The sequence below is a fragment of the Heteronotia binoei genome, chromosome 18 (genome assembly GCF_032191835.1).
Source record: "Heteronotia binoei isolate CCM8104 ecotype False Entrance Well chromosome 18, APGP_CSIRO_Hbin_v1, whole genome shotgun sequence".
In the NCBI taxonomy this organism is placed as follows: Eukaryota; Metazoa; Chordata; class Lepidosauria; order Squamata; family Gekkonidae; genus Heteronotia; species Heteronotia binoei.
The window spans coordinates 27427479-27452986 of record NC_083240.1 but is presented as its reverse complement, the minus strand read 5'-3'; the positions used below and the strand labels follow the sequence as shown (position 1 = coordinate 27452986).

At 48.7% G+C, this 25508-nt stretch overlaps 1 protein-coding gene across 1 annotated transcript; it reads left to right on the top strand.

The window, feature by feature from the left end:
• Positions 1-574: 574 nt before the first annotated feature.
• Positions 575-25286, top strand: TMEM120A (transmembrane protein 120A). The gene is made up of 12 exons (XM_060259123.1): positions 575-784; positions 13338-13456; positions 15817-15933; positions 17052-17111; positions 18475-18570; positions 20139-20228; positions 20673-20738; positions 21303-21364; positions 22124-22216; positions 23021-23085; positions 23220-23288; positions 24107-25286. Exons 1-12 carry the CDS (start codon positions 710-712, stop codon positions 24218-24220), a joined length of 1026 nt encoding a protein of 341 aa, XP_060115106.1. The 5' UTR covers positions 575-709; the 3' UTR covers positions 24221-25286.
• The last annotated feature ends 222 nt before the right edge of the window (positions 25287-25508 follow it).

Below are 25508 nucleotides of genomic sequence, written 5' to 3'. Positions count from 1 at the left end.
TGAGCTTATATATGCATACACACACATGCACACTGACTAAATTATGAAGACATAATGAATTAAAATGAATTAATGCATCAGTTAATCTAATATCATTAATCAACTGAGCTGTTTTTAATATGAGGCTCACACTCAGACTATATGAGTGTGAGCCATAACACATGCATATATTTAGGAAGGGCTTTTTTTGAACAGGAACGCAGTTCCAGCTGGCTTGGTAGCAGGGGGTGTGGCCTAATATGTAAATGCATTCCTGCTGGAATTTTTCTACAAAAGCCCTGCGTGAAACAATGATGACATCAGGGGTGTGGCCTAATATGCAAATAAGTTCCTGCTGGGCTTTGTCTACAAAAAAAGCCCTGTATTTATGTGCATACAAACACATGCCGCCCAATCCTGCGACTCAAGCCTCTCAGGCTCCAGAATTCTGAAAGCCCCACCCCCCACCAATTAAGCACCGCCCCTAGTGTCGGTTGCCCTTGGATATGACCCACCCCTGCCCTCCCGCGAACTGTCAGGTGCCCCCGTCCATCGGCGGCCACGCCTTTGGGCTCGCCCGCCATCTCCTCCGCCGATTGGCCGAGGCTTCTGCCGGAAGCACCGCCTCTTCCCTCCCCCTCTGAGGGAGGGAGTGACTGACGGACAGCTCCGCCGCTGGTAGGACCGTCATCGTGTCAAAACGACGTCGACGGGGTTGCCGCTGTCAACCATGAGCCGCCGGCCTTCGTTCAGCGAGTGCCTGTGCGACTGGGAGGAGTTGCAGGACGGCTTCCAGCGCGTGCAGGTACCCTGCGGGGAGGGGGAGGGGAAGTGACGTCATGGGGTGGGGCTTGAAGAGGGGGAGGGCCTGCACTGGTGGGGGGTTCTTGGAGAACAAAGGGGAGCTGGCGGGGTGGTGCTGTAGAGGTCTCAGCCCTGGATGCTCCTGGTGGGAAGGTGACCTGCCTCTGAGCCTTCCCGGCCTCCTTTCCTTAATTTGGGTGATGGGCGAGTGCCTCTGAGCATACACAGAGTGCTTTTTCTTTCACCAGTCTTTAAGGTGGGAGAAAAGGACTCCGATCTTTTGATAGGTTCTACCCTAGTGCAGTATAATAAAAAGTAGAGACATCACCCTGCCAACAAAAGTCTGTATAGTCAAAGTGATGGTATTTCCAGTAGTGTAATGTATGGCTGTGAGAGCTGGACCATAAGGAAGGCCGAGCACAGAAGAATAGATGCTTTCGAGCTATGGTGCTGGAGAAGACTCGTGAGAGTCCCTTAGACTGCAAGAAGATCAAATCAGTCAGTCCTAAGGGAAATCAGCCCTGACTGTCCCCTGGAAGGTCAGATGCTGAAGCTGAAGCTCAAATACTTTGGCCACCAAATGAGAAGGGAGCACTCACTGGAGAAGACCCTGATGCTGGGAAAGACAGAAGGCAAAAGAAGAAGGGGACAGCAAAAGATGAGATGGCTGGACAGCATTACTAATGTAACTATCACAAATTTGAGCAGACTTCAGCAGAGGATGGTGGAAGACAGGAGGGCCTGGTGTGACTGTCCATGGGGTCGCAAAGAGTTGGACTTGACTGTTCGACTGAACAACAACAACAAACCCTAGTGTCTTAGTAGAGTGGTTAGGAGAGGTAGGAATAGAAGGTCTTGTGCTCCAGTGTTTCCGTGCCTGTCTGGTTTCAGAAGATCGGAGTTCAGCCCCATAGTATTAAAAATGTGGGGCTGTGTTTTGCTTTCCATGCTGCTGAACACCTACATGAAACTGCTGGGAGAGATCACCTGGAGGGTGGACTGGTGTGTCATCGAGATGGGGATGACACCCAACCCTCTCTCTCCTGTTCAGTTGAGCCGCAGGGAATACTTTGTCTGGGGGTGGTATAATTGGACTGGATAAAGGCTGATAAACGGAGATTCGCTCCAGCTACTGTTGGTAAATAAAAACTCCAGATTTGGGATTGCGGTCTGTTCTGAAAGGCCTTCAGTTCCGTTTTAAGCCTTGGGTGCACTGCTTGGGGGTGCTTTTAGATACCAGACTACAGATGAAGGTGCCAGATCTCCTCTAGACTAGAATCATGCAGTCCTTTGCCAGCTGAGGCCCTTTCTTGAGAAGCATGTTGGCCACAATTATCCTTGTTCTGATTGCATCTGAGTTGGACTACTGCAACATGCGGGGCTGCATTTGAAGACTGTCCAGAATGCTTCAACAGGCCCACAGCGCAATGGCTAGGTTGCCATCTGACGCAAGTTGTGATGACAGCGTTTCTCCACTGGCTGTCAGTTTTCTTGGCATGATTCACAGTGCTGGTCATTATTATTTTTATTATTATTATTATTAAATTTTATTTGTATCCCGCCCTCCCCACCTAGGCAAGCTCAGGGCGGCTAACAACATTCAATAAAACATTATACAGTATACAATAATTAAGAACGACATTAAAATTATACAATAGTTAAATACCTGTAAAGCTTTCTTGACCTGGCACCAGAGTACCTGAAGCCCCCTTCTGCTGTATGAGCCCACCTGCCAACTGGGATCATCGTTCGAGGCCCTTGCCTGTGTGCCTCTACTAGAGGTTAGATGTGTGAACACGAGAGATGTGGCCTTATCAGCAGTGGCATCCAGGCTCCAGGCCAAGATTTCATATGCCTGAATTCATATCAGTGATATGTTTAATTTAGGCCTTCTCAGTAATGGCACCCAGACTCCAGGCCAAGATTTTATATGCCTGAGTTTAGATCAGTATATATCCCCCAGGAAGCAATCTACAAATCTGAGCAAGGGTGTTCAGAATCTTTTTTTTTTTTTGGGGGGGGGGGGATTTAAGAGTTTAGGTTGTCCTTCCCGCTCACAATAGCTTCTGTCTTCTGGTGGAAGACAGTTGTTTTATCCTGTGCACCCCGTCCGTCAAATACAAGCCTGGATTTCTCAACCCAGGCCCTTAAATTAACACACAGCAAAACAGTAATTGGTTCCAACATTAAGGGGCTTGCTGCTGGCCATCAAGTACAAGAGTCTCACTGAGTGCATGCCTAAGCATATGTCATAAATATAGGTATAAAAAAAAAAGATGGAGTGCTGTTTTATGTTTGGAGCGCTGTTTTATGTTCTGGTGGTTTTTTCTTCTTCTGCTTTGAGGTATGTTTGATGTTGCATCCTTGGTGGGTGATCCTGGATTAAAGGCTGAGAACCACTGGTTTAAATATTCCTCTTGGAATTTTATCAGCTGTTTTGAATTTTATGCCGCTGCCACTTACATTCTTTCCCATTTGTTACATTGTGACCTTTTAAAAGGATTTTTGAGATCTTTCTCCCATTTTCTGGTCTTTTTTTGCTTTTTTTCCTGCGTTGCTGTTAATGAGCAATAGTCTTAGAACAGATTAAAGGAGGTACTTTCAGGGCTTTTTTTGTTGAAAAAGCCCAGCAGGAACTCATTTGCATATCAGGCCACACACCCTGATGCCCAGCCAGCTGGAACTGCGTTCCTGCTACAAACAAAGCCCTGCTGCTTCACCCAAAGCTTATTTAACATGTGGAATTCACTGGTTAAGGAAGTGGTGGAGGCTACAAGCATAGACAGCTTCAAGAAGGGACTGGATAAACATCTGGAGCAAAGGTCCATAAGTGTCAGTTAGCCACAAGGTATAGATGGAACGCAAGATTGGAGGCAGTGATGCTCTGTATTCTTGGTGTTTGGAGGGCAACAGTGGGAGGGCTTCTGGAGTTGTGACCTTGCTGATGGACCTTCTGATGGCACCTGGGTTTTGGTCACTGTGTGACCTAGACTGTTGGACAGGTTGGGCCACTGGCCTAATCAAGCACGGCTTCTCATATGTTCTTATGTTTTCTGGAAGTCACCTCCTGGCTCTTAGTATGGAGAGGCAGGGTAGGAACATTTTAAATATAAGTAAATAAACACACGACATGCTTTCCCTTTCTTGCTCTTTGGGGGCATGAAGAGGGGAGAACCTCTGAGCCGGTGCAAAGTGCTTTCTCCTCTGAACTACATCTGACTCTTCTTTGCTTCACAGGGCGGGAGGGTCGTTCTGGTTTAAACTGGTAAACTAAAGCTAGTAATTGGGGGAGACGGAGGGGATCACTCTGCAAGTGGAAAGCACTGATATGCTGCAAGAGGAGAGGAGATTGAGTAGTTATTAATAAATATGCTGTAAACACTGTCTTGAACAATAGCTATTTTGGAGTTCAGAGTGCATGCACTATCTCAGTGATTCTTATGCCAATTCTGGCAAGTAGGTCAAAGTAACCCCCCCCCCCCCAGATGGAATGCAGGTCATGCATGCACTGGGTGGCCCCCTTGAGAGCTTATGGTGGAGATGAGATTCACAGCTGAGTCCAGGCCACTCCACATCTTGCTGCCTCTGAAGCAGATGGTGTTGAGAGGTCATTCAAGGGAAGTTTGCCTGAGAAGTTTGGAGCCAAGCTAAAGGTGGGGACAGAAGGCTTTGAGGATGTAGGGTGCTAAGATGTTGTGAGGGTCGTTTGGGAAGGATGGTAACTCTGGGATGGCGGGGTGGGGGGTGGGATCTGTTGAATTAAAGAGGTGGGGAATCAAGTTGAGCAGCAGTGCTCCTGGAGATGTGGATCAGCGGGGATGGTGGAGAGAAAGAGAGGCACAGCCATTGGGCTTTCAAGGCAGGGCTTATCAAGAAGGAAATGGAGTCAGAGAAGGGGAAAGTATTTCTCCCCAACAAGCATGCTGGTTAGCAGGGGAACATCTAGGCCTCCCAGCTGAGCAAAGAACTTTAGTGACTTTTGTTTCTCTGCAGCTGCCAGGGTCATCTGAATTGCAAGCTCCGTATGCAGATCGCTGGGTCTTTGTATCGCAAACAGGTGCATGGCCGAGAGCAGGAAAAGCTGACATCGCTGTAATTGTGCCCCCCCTCCCAAGTTTTCCTCTCTGCCCCTTATGCCTAGAACTGAAGCTGCAGCCTCAGTTCCATTCGTTTCCCCCCAAGAGGGCTTGGAGGAACCATGCATCATTTCCTTCAAGCCCCACCCGTTCTGCAAAGCCTCTGGTTTCATCTTCCTCCCTTTTCAAAATCAAGTTGAAATACACACGAATGTGTGCTTATGATAATCCTTGCTTTGCTTATACTTTTCCCAGAATGGAAATTCCTTGGGGCAGGGACCCATTCTTTGCATTTTCTTCTCCCTCCCTTTAGAAATATGATTGTTGAGCTCTAACTTGGAATGGAATAAAACTGCATCTTGTGTATAGGGACCAAGTTTCATTGCTAAGATCTCAGGTGTCCAGCTAAGTACAGCATTTCACATATCTAGACCTCGTGGAGCCAGTGAGTGGCTCTAGTGATGTATGTGAGGAGGGTGGGATGAAGGAGTTCAGACTTTGCCCCCACCTTCCCATTGATTTCTGAGGTACTTTTTAGAAAAGAGTGAACATATGAACATATGAAGCTGCCTTATACTGAATCAGACCTTTGGTCCATCAAAGTCAGTATTGTCTTCTCAGACTGGCAGCGGCTCTCCAGGGTCTCAAGTTGAGATTTTTCACGCCTATTTGCCTGGACCCTTTTTTGGAGATGCCAGGTGTAGTGTATTGTGCTGTATGAAGCAACACCGCGTGGCCACGCAGGAGAGGCGTCCAGGGGAAGTCCCTTGGTCACTCTGCACAGCGCGGGAAAGACTCCGCCAATCATGACCAGTGGCAGGAAGTTTGACTGGCCAGGATTGGACTGGCCAGCTGGAGGGCTGTTCCGGAGAGAATGTATATAAAGCGGGTCCCGGCCCGCGTTGCCCTGTTCTGTGATGTACCTTCTAATAAAGTATGTTGCCTTCTGCACGTCTCGTCACTGAGTACATTACACCAGGGATTGAGCCTGGGACCTTCTGCTTCCCAAGCAGATGCTCTATCACTGAGCCACCGTCCCTCCCCTAGAATGTAGCTCATTCTGGAGGCCCAGATCCTGCTTTCCCTAATCATAGCTCATGCAAGTCCCAGCTTCATCTCCAAATTAAAAGATCTTAGGTAGCCAAACGACTCCACTGCCTGAAAGAATAGAAAACAGTGTCCCTATTGTATATGGCTACTTCTTCATATGTTCCTTATTATTTACCTCAATTTTCATATCTTGCTTTTCTCCCCCTTGGGGACCTGAAGCAGCTGACAACACTCTTGTTCCGTCTTCCGTTTTATTCTCTGTGAGGTTGGATAGATTGAGTGAATGATGCGATCACTCGGCGAGCTTCCGGGTCGCAGCAGAGAAGCGAACCTGGAGATTCCAAATCCTAGTCTAACATGCTAAACACTATACCATGCCAAGGGTTATTGTTCCTATCTGTTTTCAGGACAGAAAAAAAGGAAATACTCCTTTACACAGAGAGTGGTTAAAATGGGAAGTTTTCTGTCAAAGGACGTAGTGACGGCCGCAGGAATAAACAGCTTGAAAAGGGGGTTAGATCGATTCATGGAGGATGTCTAGCAATGGCTACTAGCCGTGTTGATTGAGGGGAACCTCCACATTCCGAGGAACTAAACCTCTGAATCCCAGAGCCAGAAGGCAACAACAGGGGAAATCCTTGGCCTCTATGCCTAGCTGTTTGCCCTCCAAAGGAACTGGCTGGCCACTGTGTGAGACAGTGTGCTGGATTAGACAGATCACTGGCAATGGCTCCCTCTAAGCTATGGAGTCTTGTGAGCGGAAATTCTACTGGCATTAAAGTTGTGAGTGAGTGATTCGGCTGCTGCATAAATTAGTTTTCTCTGTGGCCACCCTTCCTGAGCGAAGACAAAATGTGCGCCTGAGGCTAAAAAACTGTGAGCTATCCTCACACTAACTCAGCTTAGAGGGAACACTGACCACCGGTCTGATCCAGCAGGGCACTTCTTATGTTGTTATCATGGATGCCAGCCTCCAGGTAGGACCTGGGGACCTCCCAGAATTACAGCTATGGAGATCCCTTGGAGACAATTCATGCTTTGGAAGGTGGATTCTGTAACCTTGGGCCCTCATGAGGTCCCTGCCCTCCCCAGCTTCCATCCTCAGATCTCCAGGAGTTTCCCAGCCTGGATCTGGCAATCCTCCCTCCGTCCCCCACTGCTGGCTAAAAGGGACCTGGCAGCCCTAGTGTTTACATTCATAATCCGTGTACATTTTTCTGTTGTCCAGTGTTTCATTCAGTGAACGGAAAGGAACTGGCACTTTAAAAATCAAAAGTCTCCTTTGTGTGGAAGCACAAGTGGGATAACCCTAATTTGGAAAACAGAGCAGTCCCTCCAGTATGACACTCGCTATCTCTACCTGCAGGCCCGGGTCACCCTGCCACCTTTTAAGATAACACTGACACTCGGGCGGCAAGAGATTTTACTGCACCCACGTCCTGTTGGATGTCCCCATCGTGCCCTCTGAGGACCGGCAGGAAGCTTATTTCTGTTGCCCAACACGACAGACTAACGGCTTGAGCAACGTCATTGCCTTTGTATATTGGAGGTGAAAGGGCTGCATATACAGCCATGCAGCGGGGGGGGGGGGGGGCAGTGCAGCTGTTTCTTTGTTGAGAGCTGGATTTATTAGATTATGCTATTCACGCATGGGGTATTTTCCTAAAGCAGGATCGGCAGCATCCCAACCTTTTCAGTGGGGGTTGCTGTCAGACGGCTGGACACTGGTGCAGCGCGGCCATTTTCAGCAGCAGACACAATCTTTCCCCTGCCTACTTCCCGCCCCCGCAACACACACTTATTTATGATCTTTGTGATGGCATTGTGGGTGTGAATGGCGGGGGGGGGGGAGTGTCAGTGTGTACAAATGCCATATGCTGCATTGGAGCCGATTAGTGTTGCCCCATGGTCTGAGTGGAAGGGAACCAACTGAGAATGTACAGTTCAGTCTTCTCATTAAGGAAAGGCCAGTCTCTGTGGCTGAGAGCTCCCAGTCTTTTATTTTTGGTGGGCTGAGAAGACTACATGAGGAGGGGGGTGGGGTGGATCAAGGTAGTAACTGTGCTTTCAATGTGGGTTTCTGATAGATGTGAGTTGGATGTAACTCATAGAGCTGCTCTTTCTGAATTTTTGTTTGTTTAATACTGCTTTTGTTACCTGCTCTGTTTATAGATTTGTCTTTGAACAATCGATTACAAAAAAAACCAAATATAACTGATTATATAAACACTTTTTTAAAAGGTTAAAAGCGTCAGTTTGATTAAAAGGGAGGGTATATATATTTAAAATAAAGAGAATACCAAATGTTACAATTCTGTAAGATACCTGGGTGGATTTTTGGCATAAAGGCAATGTCTATGTGTGTGTGTTTTAAATAGGGATTAATACAAGGACGTATCCTGAGGGAGGGGAGAAGGAGAAGAATTGTTTTTTTTCATATCCCATTTTTTCTCTACCTTAAAGAGTCTCAAAGAGGCATTCCCTTCCTCTCCCCATAGCGGCCACCTTGTGAGGCATGTGGGGCTGAGAGTTTTGAGAGGTTACCCAAGGACAAGGTCACCCTGCAGCCTTTGCATGAAGGAGGAATGGGGAATCAAACCCAATTCCCCAGAACCAGAGTTCACCTATTGAACCACTACACCACTTTGAACTAAGCCCAGGGCTTTGTGGGAAACAGAGTTTGGGAGGGATTTGAAGAAAGAAGTACTTAAAGGCCTCATTTTGGGCAGGAGAGAAGCTCCGGAACCTCTGGATTTTATTGTGCTCTTTCTTTCTTACCCCCTCCAAAATAATACTTGCTTCTGGGCTCCATTGTTCAAACCCGCCGTGAGAATTTTTACTGAACTCTAAGATTTGACAAACTTTCTAATATTCCCCCCCACACACACAAAAAATGGGGAAATAACCCAAACATATCAAGCAGACAGATGGAAATCTTCCTCATGCCACTGTGGCCACACAGGAGAAAGTAATTTAAAAAGTTTGATGGGAGTCAAATTTTATTATGACAAGTATGATCCAAGAAGCATTTTAAGGTAGATGCTGAGCTGATATAATTTAGTACACCTTCCGGTGGTGTCAGGAGTGTGTGGCATATGCAAATGAGCTGTGCTCATGAGCTCCAGCACTTCTTTTTCTATGAAATGACCCCTGAGTACTTATATAGATAGATATATAAGTGAGTGTTCGTGGTGGGGTCGTTGGAGCTGGCAGGGAGAATGGAGCCGTTTGAGCAAGCTGGAAGTGAGTAGGGTTGAAGAGGCAAAGTTCAAAGGCAGGGAGATGACAGAAAAGTAGGGTGAGGCACGGACACCGAGGACACTGGAAGTCAGGGCAGAACGTTTGTGCCGAACACGGAACGGGTAGGCTTGGCTTGTCCTTTATTTGCAGTCCTTTATTTGCTCGCTTGTTTAACTTCCAATCTGCCTTGCTCTCTGAGATTGAAGGCTAATGGGAAAGGAATGCTACAAGTAACAGTAAAAGGAGTGCCAGATCATAAACAGTGCAGAATAAGGATTACAAACATTGGGAAATGAACCAGTAAACCCAAGATAGTACATACAATAAACAGTGAAAAAAATCGCAACTGACCCATGACCTGCCTGTCGCTGGGAGGTACTCCCCTCCCCTCCCCCTTCACTTAAGAAGAAGATGATATTGGATTTATATCCCGCCCTCCACTCCAGATTTCAGAGTCTCAGAGCAGCTCACAATCTCCTTTACCTTCCCTCCCCGACAACAGACACCCTGTGGGGTGGGTGGGGCTGGAGTGGGCTCTCACAGCAGCTGCCCTTTCAAGGACAACCTCTGCCAGAGCTATGGCTGATTCAAGGCCATTTCAGCAGGTGCAAGTGGAGGAGTGGGGAATCAAACCCGGTTCTCTCAGATAAGAGTCCGCGCACTTAACTACTACACCAAACAGGCTCCTAAGGGAGGGACTGCTCCCAACACATAGAAGGCAGAATTGTAGCATGCTATAAAGACTGTCCACTGAGTTGAAATTGTTTTTAGATTAATTGATTTTATATATATTTTCTGTTGTACATCATGTAGAGCCTGGCATTGGTGGGATGAGGCTATTCATAAATTTAAATAATGATAATGATAATATGTATTTATTTATTTATATCCTGCCCTCCCCACCGAAGCAGGCTCAGGGCGGCTGAATATCTGGAAGTGAAGCTGCTGAGCTCCAGAGGCTGCAGAAGGTGGAGTCTATGAAGGGGGGGGGTGCTTTGCCATCCTTCAAACAAGGAACTTCTTCCTATTGTAGAAAAGCCTTGACAACACAGTTCACTTCCCGGAGCCACTGCAGAAGGGAAGGCCAAGGCCTGGAAGCAAGGGAGGCCTTGGGCATAGCCCGCCCTCCATCTCCTTTGGTCTCTCTATTTGAATAAGGATGCCCAGCCTGCCATGGTTATCATTAGGAAGGGATCATGGCCTGTTTCAGTCCTTGGCATCTCCAATGCCAGAATCACAGGCAACAGATACTAGGAAGGGCTGGTCTCCGTCTGAGACATCAGAGGTCCCTGCTGGTCAGAGCAGGCGGTGCTGAGCTAGAGGGACTGACAGTCTGACTTGAGATATAAGGCAGCTTCATATGTTCTTTGATATTTTCCCAGTCTTCTTTTACACAGTGCCCAGGGTGCTAGTCCTTATGACCAAGTGAACCTGCCTTGGTCAGAGTGGTCTGTTCAGGTCAGAGTGGTCTGTTCAGCTTGGCACCAGCTCTTCAGGCTCTTTCACATTACCTACTACTTGACCCTTTTAACTGGAGAACCCGAGACCTTTTGCCTGCCAAGCAGACGCTCTGCCAGTGAGCCACAGGCTCCACCCTGCCATTTTGGTTCACGTCTTTCTTTTCCTTGGCTTATCAGATGTTGGCACCGGTGATGCACTCAGTGTGCTTCTGGGAAAAGCTGCATAACAAGGGAATGGGAGGAACCAATCTTGGCTTTTCTAGCTTGAACAGAATTATAGGCTGCTGGGTATAACTCTTGGGGTCTTTGCAGCAAAAGCACTCTTGCCCTATTTGTGGAGCTTTAGTTACAGGCGCAAATGAAGCGGGTGGGTGTGCAGGCCGGTGAAGAGGAAGCAACAAAAACCTTCCTCTCTTTGTGAGCAGGGGTCTTTATGCAATCTTCCTTTATTCCCCCTCCCTGACAGTGAATTTGCTGCCTTTCCTGTCCTCAAGGGAAAGCAACAGTTGGCTGTTTGGTCTTTCAAGCTCTTCAGCTGACAAGGGTGTCATTGTACCCACCCTACTTTTCTCTCTGAGCCCTATTAACCAGTAAAAGGTACCCAAGTAACCTCTGAGGACAAGCAGGGATTTTTTGGTAGCAGGAACTCCTTTGCCTATTAGGACACACACCCCTGACATAGCCAATCCTCCAAGAGTTTACAGGGCTATTATTACAGGGCCTACTGTAAGCTCCAGGAGGATTGGCTGTGTCAGGGGTGTGTGGCTTAATATGCAAAGAAGTTCTTGCTACAAAAAAAAAGTCCTGAAGATAGGTAAAGTACACTCATTTATTGCAAACTTTGATGGAAACCCTGGGCTGCAGTATATTTTTTGACATATTAAAGCACACTTGATCTGTGTTTTCCCCCCAGAAACAACAGTCCCATAAGGTAAGCCAGTTCTATAATTACCCCTTATTGCAAAAGCAACAGGGAAAGGGCACGGAGGTGAAGCAAGAGTGGCTTGCCAAAGGCTACCTGCTAAAGGGAATGAGCAAATTTTTCAGCCTGAGGAGGTCTCCTCCAAGATCCATCTGCTCTTAAGGCTTCAGAGCTGGAACCTGGCTGATGCTGAAAAAGAGGAAGAACCAGGCATCCAGCTCAGAGCCCTCAAAAGCTGAAGGAGACTCAGCAGTGCTGAGTCAAGTCAAAGGCCCACCAAGTCCAGCATTCTGTTCACACAGTGGTCAACCAGCTGCCTCCTGGGCTTTCTTCAGGCAGGATGTCTGCAGCAGTATCCTCCCACCCATGCTTCCCAGCTACCAGTATGAAGTGGGACACTGCCTCTGGCACTGGAGAGAGTGGATACTCTCAGGGCTTTTTTTGTAGCAGGAACTCCCCCCCCCCCCATGTAGCCAATCCTCTGAGAGCTTACAGTAGGCCCTGTACTAAGAGCCCTGTAAGCTCTCAGGGGACTGGTTACGTCAGGGCCGGGTGTCCTAATAGGCAAAAGAGTTCCTGCTACAAAAAAAGCCCTGGGTACCCTACTAGCCATAAGTTTATCCACGCCCCCTTTTTAAAGCCTTCTGAGTTGGCGGCCATCGCCACATCCTGTGGCTCCAAGTGCAATGATTTAATTACGTGCTATAAGAGGAAGTAATTCTTTTTGCATGTCCTGAATCTCTCACCCCTCAGCCTTAGTGGATGACCACAGGTTCTAGTACAGGGGTGGCCAAACTTGCTTAACGTAAGAGCCACATAGAATAAACGCCGGATGTTTGAGAGCCGCAAGACATGAACATCAGATGTTTTGAGAGCCGCAAGACGTAATTGTCAGACGTTTGACAGAAAAGGAAGGAAGGACGTTCATGTCTTGTGGGTCTCAAACATCTGACATTTGTTCTATGTGACTCTTGCGTTAAGCAAGTTTGGCCACCCCTGGGCTAGCCTGGGCCATCCAGGTCAGGGACTGGCTCCATTAGCTCTAATGAATTAGAAACTGGCTCTAATTAAATAGAAACAGGGTGTCATCCCTGACACATCAGGAGAGCCAGTTTGGTGTAGTGGTTAAGTGAGCTGACTCTTATCTGGGAGAATCGGGTTTGATTCCCCCCCCCTCCACTTGCACCTGCTGGCATGGCCTTAGGTCAGCCATAGCCCTGGCAGAGGTTGTCCTTGTGAGAGCCCTCTCCAGCCCCACCCACCTCACAGGGTGTCTGTTGTGGGGGAGGAAGGTAAAGGAGACTGTGAGCCGCTCTGAGACTTTTTGGAGTGGAGGGCGGGATATAAATCCAATATCTTCTTCTTAGTTTCACAGGATAGTGGGCCACAGCCAAACTGAAGGTGATCAGCTGGCTGGTATGCCCACACATACTGTCCCTACTGGGAACTGGAGTAGATGGAGTTGCTCTGTTCAGGAAGCCTGGCCAATCTGGAGACTTCATTCTCCCAGCTAATCACAGCAGCTGGTGTCGCACACCGCTGTTCCTTTCTGTTCCTGAAGAGGGCGCTGAATCCCCAGACACCGCAGTGCACAGTAATTCATTAGGCTTCCATTTCAGGGGGTGCAATTCCCAATTCAAATCCCAGAGCCCCCTGACGCTTGATCATTCCAGCAGAATAAGGGGAGCTGTCATGATTGACCCCTGGCTGCGTCTCCTCCGTTCATTCTTGTCATGACTTGAAACGAAGATGAATCCCTAACTCATGCTTTTCTTCCCTTCGTTCTCCTTTTTGTTTTCTGACCAGGAAACCCACAGGTTGTACAAGCAGAAGTTGGAAGAGCTGACGAAGCTCCAGGATGGGATCTCCAGCTCCATCACCCGGCAGAAGAAACAGCTGAAAGAGCTGTCACTTGCCCTGAAAGAGTACGTCTAGAGCAGCTGCCACAGAGATCTGTAGCAAGCCACTGGGCTATTTTCTGCAGAGGTGTGGTGGGGGGGATAGTTTTTCTACTGTTTTATTCCTGGGCAGCTCAGAAGGAGGAGGAAACTGCAGATTTATACCCTGTCATTCTCTCAGAATCAGAGACTCGGAGCGGCTTACAATCTCCTTTGTCTTCTTCCCCCACAACAAACACCCTGTGGGGTGGGTGGGGCTGAGAGGACTCTCGCAGCAGCTGCCCTTTCAAGGACAACTCCTGCTAGAGCTATGGCTGACCGAAGGCCATTCCAGCAGCTGCAAGTGGAGGAGTGGGGAATCAAACGCGGTTCTCCTAGACAAGAGCTGCACACTTAACCACTATACCAAACTGGCTCAGTAACACAGTGAAAGAGTGCCTGCTTTGTATGCAAGAGGTTCCCCAAGATGCAGACTCCAGTTAAAGGGTCTCCACCATGAGATCCTGCAGGGCTTCTTGCCAGACAGAGCAGGTGTTGCCATGTTGGTCAGGCCCTTTATAAGGTGGTATCATACGTGAGCTGGGATAGCCCAGCTTAACTGGAGGTTGTTAGAGCTTGGGGAAGCTGAGCAGGGTCAGCCACAGTGAGCAGTTGGATAGGAGACCACCAAGAAAGTCCAGCCTTTGAGTGAGGTGGTGGGCATCCAGTAAAAGAAGAAGATGATATTGGATTTATATCCCACCCTCCACTCCAAATCTCAGAGCGGCTCACAATCTCCTTTATCTTCCTCCCCCCACAACAGACACCTTGTGAAGTGGGTGGGGCTGAGAGAGCTCTCACAGCAGCTGCCCTTTCAAGGACAACTCCCGCGAGAGCTATGGCTGACCCAAGGCCATTCCAGCAACTGCAAGTGGAGGAGTGGGGAATCAAACCCCGTTCTCCCAGATAAGAGTCTGCACACTTAATCACTACATCAAACTGACTCTCCCCTCCTGCAGCTCACCAGCACCATGCGGCCCAGATCAAGAAGACCTCAAAGTCCCAGCGGCACCAGCTTTGGGGACTGTGCACGTCAACAGACAGCACAGCCTGTTTTAAATCATGCTGTTTTAATTGTTTTGATAGAATAATTTAAAAAAACAATTAAAATTACAGCATGATTTAAAACATGATTTCTTGCCATTTCTATTCTGCTCTCCCTGCAAGCAGGCTCAGGGTGGATGTCAGGCCCTTAGGCCACTTGGCTCATTGCAGTGAGCTGAATGGCCTAAGAACCTGCGTCGTCCACCCCGAGCCTGCTTGCAGGGAGAGCAGAATAGAAATGGCAAGAAGTAAATAAAATGAACCGGGTTGCTGTGCATAGGAAGGCAATGGCAAACTGCCTCTGCTTCTCTCTTGCCTGATTTGGGTCACTGCAAATCAGCTGCGACTTGGCATGTTCTTCATGTCTCAGCAGTAGAAGGCACGTTTTGCTTGCACAAGGTTCCCTTTTCGGTCCATGGATCTTGGGTTGCAGGTGTTGGGATGGAGACCCTTCTTTGCCTGAGACCCTGGAGCAGGGGTGTCGAACTCATTTGTTATGAAGGCCGGATCTGACAAAAATGAGGCCTTGTTGGGTCGGGCCATGTCTGGTTGGGCCAAGCCATGTCGGGCCGGACCATGTGTGTACCGATTTAAGATTAGGTAGCAGAGATATAAATTCTATAAAGAACACTGACAAACACAAATACATTTTTTAAAAAACTGAAAACATGCTTAAAATGCTAGCACTCGTTGGTCTTAAAGGTGCTTTATTTCTATTTCTCCCATGGGATCCAAGGAACTGGGCAAAGGAAGCTCTGGCTCTTTCCTTCCTTCCCCAGGGACTTGGGAGGGAGAGGGAAGAGCCAAGGAAGAGTGGCTTGGCTCAGTAGCTCGGTTGTGCAATTGAGAGAGCCTGTCAAAGCAAGCTATTCCTCCCGAAGGGAGGAGCCTCAGCCAATGGAGAAAATAGAGGTTTGGTTCTGTAGCTCCTGTGCAAGCCTTGCAAAGCAAGCTGTTATGCAGAAGGAAGCAATATACAGGGAGAAGGAAGCAAATGACAGCCAGTTATTCAGGGGCCTGATAGGAGCCCTCCAGGGCCTTATTTGGCCCCTGAACTGCATGTTTGACACCCCTGTCTTGGAGAACTGCTGGCCAATAGTCAACACTGTATTAGATGGACCAGAGTATCTTTAAATGGCACCCTTGTCCCCCCCCCCCCCCCGAACTAAATCCAAGAGTGATGTGACCCAGGACGGTGCATCCCTCCCAGGTCTCCGTGTGCTGCCTGTTCCATCTCTTGCTTCTTTGGTTACCCGTTACGAGGTGCCAGCAGTGTTTTGTGAATTGTTCTTTCTCCCCACCAGGTGCAAGTCTAGCCTTCTCGCCGATCAGGAAGAGACTGTCCAGGAGATCCAGGATATGATCAAAGAGTGGCAGAATGTCTTCTTTGAAATGGAGGCTTATTTGCCCAAGAAAAACGGGTAAGAGTTAAATTGGCTGCAGCATCCCTGCAGTGGGGAGGGGAACAGGACTGGAGCCCCCTTCAGGGCTACTCCCTGAAGATGTGGCTGCACGAACCTCATGTCCGTGGGAAACTGGGTTTGCCAGCTCATACAGATGGCCCAGATTCAACAAGTTTGCCTAAATGCTTTTCACTTGCATAACTCTGCTTCTGTCGACTTTAATTCTGGCTATAAGCTTGCATGTGCATGCACTCGTCTTCAGATCTGAGTCATAACTGAAGAAGTATGCATGTCCATTATATCCAGGCTTAAACTGTGTTGGTTTTAAAGGTGCCAACCGGACTCAAGCTTTGTTCTGTTGCTTCACACTAACACGGCTACCCTCCTGAATTTTGCTTCTTCAGTGGGCAATGCAGGGTGCTGGAGCCTCATCATCCCCTTGGAAACCTCTCTGGGTTTAAAGGCTTCAACCAGGCATCGTCCCCCTTCTTTAAAGCCTGCCTTTGTGGCCTGTGTGTGACCCACTTAAGAGCCGCATAATTCAGCCTTCCGTGGAGATAGATCAAGACGGGTAGGCGTGTCAGTCTGTCTGTAGCAACAGAGAAGAGCCAGAGTCCAGGAGCACTTTTAAGACTAACAGAAATTTGCAGCAGGTGATGAGCTTCTGTGAGTCCGTGCACACTTCTTCAGATTCTGAAGTGACTCCCAAAAGCTCATCCCCCTGCCACAAATTTTTGTTAGTCTTTAAGGTGCCAGTCGGCTGTGGCTCTTCCCTAATAATTCAGCCCGTCTGACTCTCTGTAGGACATATGAACGTATGAAGCTGCCTTATACTGAATCAGACCCTCGGTCCATCAAAGTCAGTATTGTCTACTCAGACTGGCAGAGGCTCTCCAGGGTTTCAAGCTGAGGTTTTTCATGCCTGTTTGCCTGGACCCTTTTTTAGTGGAGATGCCAGGGATTGAACCTGGGACCTTCTTTTTCCCAAGCAGATGCTCTGCCACTGAGCCACCGTCCCTCCCCTGGCCGTGGACGAGGCCAATTTGTCCCTCTGCACAAGAGGTCAGAGAGTCCTCTGCATTGCAGCATCCATGCAGAAGCGTCCTTAACCTCTTCTCTTTTCTGCGCCCATCCAGGTTGTACCTGAACCTCGTGCTGGGAAATGTGAATGTCACGCTGCTCAGCAAGCAGGCTAAGTAAATGCTTTTCTCTTGCAGTTTCTGCAACTTCATAGACTTCCTTTGGAAGTTGGCAATGGGTTTTTTTTTGGGGGGGGGGGGTATTTTTTGTATGTGTTTGTGTGTGTGTCTGCACTTGGAAGTCATGTTGACCTCTGGTGACTGACCCCTACTGGGGGCCTGGAGGATATTCAGGGAGGTGGCTGAATAAAGCCTGCTCCTGCCTTTCGACTGGGTCAAGGACAGTCTCCCATCCAAGTGCTCACCACAGTCAGCCCTGCTTAGCTTCCAAGATCTGACAAGATCGGGCTTGCCTGGGCTACCCAGGTCAGTGCGAAGTTGACACTCTTGAGATGCTGAATGCCATGTCACTTCCCCTTGCTGTTTCCTTTCCTTTCCCCTCCCCATACCCTTCCAGCTGGAGGTGGGTGGGGATGGCAGAAGGCACACAGACCAGATCGAATCACATGTGCCTTGCTGAGAAGGGAGTTGGCGGGAACAGTATGTAAGGAGGTGCCCAAAGAAGCTTTGTACGTGGTTCATGCTGGCACATGTAACTTGCCGTGGTTTTACCTGCGGTGAGAAGGCTCCTTCCCTCCCCCAGATTCCTAGAATTCTTCCTCTGTTGCCTTTCCAACTCCTGAGCTTCAAGCTACTGAATGATTTCAAGTGTACCTTTGTGGTCACAAGGGCTGTGGGCTTTTCCCAAAAGATATACGGAAGTTTTAATTTAATTTTTTCAATTTATACCCCTATCCCGCAAGTGGGCTCAGGGTGGCTTAGGGCACTAAAACAACATTAAAACGAACCGCATCAAAATTAAACAACATCATAACTACAAATATGTGGAGTCAGATCCGAGAACAGTAGTCCATACAATTGGCAGCAAACTACACAACAGGATGTAGACTGGAAGCTTTCAACGCAACTTGAGCACCTTGATGGCAGGGTGCTGGAGGGAGTGGTGACTTCAAAGGACACCCACTGGATCAATTAAAAGCCTGTCAGAAGTTTAGATTCTCCTGGAGTCCTTTCATATGACTGGTATTACCTTTGGGCTCTCCCAGGGGGTTAGCAGTGGAGACACAGCTCCAGCCTTAAAAGACGTTGGCTGCTGCAGGTGTTTCCGGAAAAGGCCTTAAATGTGAGGCTCCTTAAAGGAACCTGAACTAGCCATCTTGACCTCTCCGTGCATCCGAGATGCAAGTCCTGCGGGAGACAGAGGAACAGACAGATTCTGCTCCCTGCCCCCATCTCACCCCGTTGTCCATCCCCCTAGTCTGGTCTTGGTGCAGCCCCCCGCCACTCCATTCTGAGAACTTGGATTCTACTATGAGTCTTTCTGGGGCACTCAAAGTCTGTCTGTTTACCGATTTAACAGGTTTGCCTACAAGGATGAGTATGAGAAGTTCAAGCTCTACCTCACCATCATCCTCATCATTATCTCCTTCACTTGCCGGTTCCTCCTGAACTCCAGGTGAGCTTGCAGTCCCCTGTCCGGGGCAGCGCGCAGCCCCTCCTCCTGACAGAAGGCATGGCCACCTCCCTGGGGCCTTAGAAGAGTTTGTTTCTATGCCTGTGAGCGTTACAAGAAAAAGGGTCATGGATGTGGTGCAATAGAACACCATGTTTGTGCAACAGAACCTGGTACGGGCTGGGGAGCTGGGACTAGTAAGCAGGGCAATATGGAGCGGACTTCTTACAGAGAATGTGTGGGTAACGGAACCTGTGGTCAAACAGAATGATGCTGCAAGACCCCATGAAGAATCTGGCAAGGAATTAGTTCTACGTTATTAGATAAGTCTTGAGTTTTCCCTTTTGTGTTGAGGATTGGTTCCATTAGCACAAATGTCCTGTCTGGCCCACCAGGTAAGATCTCGTTCACAAGCCCTGCTCTCCATATCCCTGCCTGCAGAGTTAAGAGGTGTGGGGCTTTTTCAGTGGTGGCACCTTCCCTTTGACATACCATCACCATATGGCTTGCCTGGTTCCTAACTTACTGTCTGTTGGTCAGACCAAAATCTTTCTCTTCCAGGCTATTAACTGATGAGTTCCATCTTTTTTTTTAAAAAAGTTGTTTACTTGTACTGAGAGCCCGTTTGGTGTAATGGTTAATCTGGGAGAACTGGGTTTGATTCTCCACTCTTCCACATGCAGCTGCTGGTCGACCTTGAGTCAGTCACAGTTCTCTTAGAGGTGTTCTCTCAAGAGCAGTTCTCTGAGAACTCTGTCAGCCTCACCTACCACACAGGCAATGTTCCCTCTAAGCTGAGTTAGTCTGAGCTAGCTCACAGTTTTTTAGCCTCTGACTCACACATTTTTCTCTTCGCTCAGGAAAAATGGCCCCAGAGCAACCAAATTTATGCAGTAGCTCACAAAGTAGAATTTTTGCTCACAAGACTCCCCAGCTTAGAGCGGGTATTGCTCACAGAGTGTCTTCTTGTAGCCTGAGGATTGGTTTATGGACATCGTTTAAGGCAACTGCATTTTTTTTCCATCTCTCCATATCCTTGCCAGATACTTCATGGGATCTTTTAGCATTATTCTGTTTGACTGCAGGTTCCATTATCCATTAAGCAGAAGATGGACAGCACCATTTCAGACTAGTGTTGAAGGGTTGTATTCCCCGCCCTGCCCCGCCCCCCCAAAAGTTCTCTTTCATTAATAACATCCTAAAAGTACAAAATCAGTACTGGAATCCAAAAAACTAGGCTAGAGTGCCACTCCCTGATATATATATATATATATATATATATTCCAGTACTGATTTTGTACTTTTAGGATTTTATTAATGAAGGAGAACTTTGGGGGGGGGGAGATGCAACCCCTCAACACTAGTCTGAAAGTGTGCCTTCCTTTGGCTGCCTTGGAGAGTGTAATATTTGCTTTTAAAATGCAGTGTGGGTATGGGGAAATCTATCAAGTCTGCTTCTGTGGGACTTTCAAGGCCAGCTTTCCAATCATCTTAAGGTAGATAAAGTTTGATGAATCCTGGTCTCCTGTTGGCCGGTTCTGCATCACATGCCAGCCTTTCTGCCACCACAGGGTGACAGACGCGGTCTTCAATTTCCTCCTGGTGTGGTACTACTGCACCCTCACCATTCGGGAGAGCATCCTGATCAACAACGGCTCCAAGTAAGTGACCCTTCCCAGACCTCCTCCCCATCCAGGAGCATGAAAACGAATACCTGTCATTGCGGGATTCCTAAGAGCGTGCAAAGCTGCCTTCTTCTCAGCCAGGCCTGTGGTCCGTCTTGCTTAGTCACGATCTTGACTGGCTCTGCAGGGAAGAGAGGATTCATCTTCCACATCTGCAACCTGAAATCCTTTAAGGGGAGATGCCGGAGAGCGGACCTGGTACCTTCGGCATGCAAAGCTGTGCCCGTCTTCTAAGAAGCCCGGTGGGACCTTAAAGACTAACAAGCGTTCAGTTCAGTGTGAGCTTTCATGAGCCACAGCCCGCATCTCCAGACAGATAGGTTAAGATGCCACTGGACTTCTGTTTTATTTCTTGAAAAAGGAACTGCTCAGTCTCGCTAGCAAAATAATCCTTCTCTCCTGTCTGTTTTGCTCGTCCAGGATCAAGGGCTGGTGGGTCTTCCATCATTACATTTCCACCTTCCTCTCCGGTGTCATGTTGACATGGTGAGTTTGTCTTCGCCATGCTGAGTTACGGTGGCCAGCCGGTCTAGCAAATTGTTATGGGGGGGGGGGGATTTATAGGAGGAGTTTGCGTTACTGAGCCAAAGTTTCCTTCATTACTGCATTTTAGAGACTGGCTTTCTGGTGCTTGCTCAGACTTTTATATCGCCTCTGAACCATCCTGTTGTATTAGGAGTTTGATTTTACTTTAATAGCAGTATTGTTTCCTATGGTAGCAGGAGAGCAGTGTCCGTCCAGCAGGTGGGTGAGAGATGTGATTTTAACACAAATGCAGAAATCGCTGGCTGGGGGCAATACCACATGTTGATTTGCCAGAGACCAACCAATCACAGCCCAAGGGGGCCACACTCAGTCCCCAGGAACTCTTCATCCAAGCCGGAAGCCGCTTGATTTTGTTGGGAGCCTCCACCCTCCATCTACTTTTTTAAAAATTGAGAGCCATTAAAAAATAGCAGAGTGGGGGGGGGTGGAAGCAGATTGCTCCCACTCTTTCAAGCAGAAGTAGATTACATGTGGATTTCTCTTCCTATCTGTATCTCCTTGCAGGCCAGATGGTCTCATGTACCAGATGTTCAGGAACCAGTTCCTTTCCTTTTCCATGTATCAGAGTAAGTGAGGTTGCTTTGTATTGGGGGGCGAGGCAAAGCAGGGTGTCTGTGAACTGCAAAACTTCCTGGAGGATGCATTGATGTGACCACATGTGGTCAAAATACACATGTCATCTAGACACTAGCTGGTGTTTTCTACCGATGTTCGGCTTCCCCACCACCAATACTATGAGGACTAGGAACTTGCTGTTTTTAAAAATACAGAAAAGTAATTGAATGGACAGTACAATGTGTTTGTATGTAATAAAGCTTCCAAAAACAATCAGCTGTGTAACTCAGGTTCCAAAAACAATCAGCTTGTTGAGCTGGCATAGGTCTTTCATTTTGCCCCAAGCTTTGGAGATGTTATAAATTGTACAGCGAACACTTCTGTGATTTGGAAGAGGGGGGTGGGAAGTGGTGTACTGAGCTTGGGAACTGGTAGAAGAAGAGGGGTCAGGAATTACGGGAAAAACAGTTAACAGCAGGTGACAAGGCTTCAGCCATTGGTGGGGTCGTTCAAGCTTCCCCCACAACACAGTGAGACCAAGAAACTTGCTTAAAAAAAACAAAAAGTAACTAAATCTCAGTAAGGGTAGAGAGTTAGAAGGGAGCTGCAGGATCCTGCACACCTCTGCTACAGCAAGTCTTTGTACATCTGGGAAAGCAGCTCTTGGGATGTCCTGTTGTAACCAGGAAGGCTCGGCTGTTTGTGGAGGAAGTAACAGAAGGTGATTTCAGCGCTGCCGATCCACAGCTTCTTTTCAACGCTTTTGACAGGTTTTGTGCAGTTCCTGCAGTATTACTACCAGAGCGGCTGCCTCTACCGGCTCCGAGCCCTGGGGGAACGGCACAACATGGACCTCACTGTGGGTAAGCTGTGTGTGTGTGTGCTCATTTAATATTCTTAGAGCTGACTCACGGATTTAATTGCCATAGGATGCACTGGTGGCCATAAATTCAGACAGCCGCCTTCTCCATGATTTCATCCACAGCTGTTAGCCACAATGGCTGAATGGAGCCTCCATGTGCAGGGGCAGCGTATCTCTAAACCTCAGTTGTCAGGGGGTGTCAATGCAAGGTATTTCTCTGCTCACCACTGTTGCTGTCACCCATCTACTGGGGTTGCAGGAGACAGCTTCAAGAAGGGAATGAATAAGCATATGGAGCAGAAGTCCATCAGTGGCTGTTAGCCACAGCGTATTGTTAGAACTCTCTGTCTGGGGCAAGTGATGCTCTGTATTCTTGGTGCTTGGGGGGAGTACAGTGGAAGGGTTTCTAGCCCCGCTGGTGGACTTATTGATGGCACTTGGGTTTTTTGGCCACTGTGTGACACAGAGTGTTGGACTGGATGGGCCACTGGCCTGATCCAATATGGCTTCTCTTATGTTCTTTGTTCTTAATCCTCATGTACTTTATTGCTGCCCTGGTCTTGTTTAAGAGCTGCACAGCCAGGACACTGCATGTGCCTCCTGGGCTTGTGGAATGCAAGCAGGAACTATTCAGCTATTGGGATCAGAGCCTTCCCCTGCAGGAGAGGTGCCCATTTTTGAGCGAGGGGAGGAGAGGTGTCTGGAGACAGTAGTATTCCAGGCCCAGCACTGGGGTGGGAGAGGGATGTGGGATTGCCTGCTGGCTGGACCTAAATCATCTGTCCCCCTCTCTTTCACACCGCAGAGGGCTTCCAGTCTTGGATGTGGAGGGGCCTCACCTTCCTGCTTCCGTTCCTCTTCTTTGGCCAGGTAAGTTCACAGTGCCGTGCCTTCCTCCCCGGGTGGGAGCAGACAGGAGAAATGAGGCAGAAGATCCTGAATGCCCCAGTGTGATTTTTACTGCCATGCACTGAGGTTATGTCCTCTCCCTTTCCCCTCTGCAGTTCTGGCAGCTGTACAATGCCGTCACCCTCTTCCGACTGGCCAGACATCCTAAGTGCAAAGAGTGGCAGGTAAGCGAGAGGAGGCGGGAAGAGAGATCAGATGCTTGCCCCTGGGCTCCTGTCCTGGAACTATCATTGTAAAGGTGGAGTTTTTAAGCTTGGGAAATGGAAAATCTGTGACGCGAGGCAAGGGCGTTATATGCACCTCCTTCTGGATGCATAAAGTAACACCAGGCATCTCTTTTTGAGGTGGAAAGCTGATGGGATTGGGTATACGAGCTTATCCTGTGCATCTTGCTCTACTGTAGTTTCAGGGGGTAGCCACGCTGATCTGCAGTGGAAGAGCCAGATTCGAGTCCAGTCGTGTCTTAGAGACCAACAAGATGTTCAGGGTATCGGCTTTTGAGAGTCAAAGCCCCCTTCTCTACGATGCTACTGGATTCCAATCTATACTCTACGCACGATGGGGAGGAGGAAGGGGTACTCCCTTTCTTTATTCCCATCCAGTTTTCCCCCACACTGAGGAACCAACATAGCTTAGGTTGTTCTGCTTGGCTCCGTTTTACACTTGCCAAATACCCCGAGAGGCTGATGGGTGGGTGCGCATCAGTCAGTTTCCCCTGCAGGTTGTTGTGAACCGTTTGGCAAGCGGAGGTGAAACATACCGGCAGGGGAAGCACACATAAACTGACTTGTCCTAAGCTGGATACTGTTGGATTTAGGCGTTCTAGAAAATGGATTGCTGGATGGCAGGGTTTGGGAAGGAGCCCAGAAATGTCGGGCTGAGGTCTGTGTCCACCGACTCCAAAGTCCTGCACAGTAGATCACCTGTCTCCCTCTTTTGAGTCTCCCTGAAGGAAGTCTCACAGAGTGCGTTCCTCCGACAGGTGCTGATGTGCGGCCTTCCTTTCTTCGTCCTCTTTGCCGGCAACTTCTTCACCACCTTGCGAGTCGTCCATCAGAAGTTCCAAGAGAAGACCAAGGATTCCAAGAAGAAGTGAGCCTTGGGGGAATCCCAGACACCCGTCCTCCTCGACCCCGGACATTTCCATCTTCTGCCTACCTTCCGTCATTCTTGGCCCTGATCTGGGGAGCCGGCGCTCCCGAACTGTTGGTTTTGTTTGGGGCTGAGCATCTTTCCCCACATTCCACCCCCCCAACTCTCCCCTCCCATGAACCGGAGCAAATGAAGCTGAACAGGAACAACACTGTCCTATCTGGCCCGAGGCTCATCCTTGGATGGTGGGGAATCCAGGAGAATGGTAGCAGGCCAGAGACCAGCAGTGACCTTAGTCCGTGACGCTTGAATGTCATTCTCAGTCGGCTTCCCTCCTTCCCCTGACACTGCCCACCCGGGGACCACCAATGCCTGAAGCACCCGTCTACCAGCTGGGGCCAGGTTCAGCCTTGACCATCTTTAGAACCTTGTTTCAGGGGCGAAGGAGCGTGTTGGGAACTGTATCTCCTCCGTACTGTACAACCTCTCTACCCTCTTGGCTTTTGTGCTGAAGTCTTGCAGCTCTTCTCAGGCTTCTGAGACACCTTTTCCCTTAAGGATTCATGTTCCGCCCCGTCTGGTGGTTTACCCGGGACAGGGGGGCACAGTGCAAAGGGATCGCTGGCTGCCTGAGTCTCCTTTTATGTCAAGCCCGGCTTCCTGTCCATCTGTACCCTACCACTGCCCACAAAACATTCCTCAACATCCACCCAAGTCTCTAGCTCGACCATCTGCTAGTGCGAACCAATGGGCAGTTTTCTTTCCATATTTTCTGTATCTCTTCTGTGACTGGCCAGAAAGGCTTAGAACATGCGTGTTGTGAAGCTGTTACTGAAAAATGGCTTGGGAGGGTGGGGGAATGCATTTGGATGCTCCCCCTCCTCTCTCTGCCGTCGTGTCCCATGTTTTGAAACGGTGCTGAGAGTGATGTTTTGTCTTAGGAAAGCTGGAGGGAGCTGGCTGGCCCTCAGCCAGTGTCTTTCCCACCCTTTTCAAAATGTATTCTTGTCATGAAAAAAGTGTTGAAAAATAAAAGGAGGGAAACGAAGCGCCTTCACAAGTAATACCTACAGGCTGTGTGAAGTTTCCTTGCCCTGAGTCTTTGACGTTCAGAAAGAGCACTTTCTATGGGACAGGTAGGTGGACTCCACACTCAGTGGCCTTAGGGTGCACCCTGACAGCATACATTCGGGGAAATAACACTGCACCGGATGCAAACTGCGTGGCGCTCCCCCCCAGTTCTAGCCAAGTAACCTTTAGTTCTGAGCTCTGCATTTTTGCTTCTAAATCTG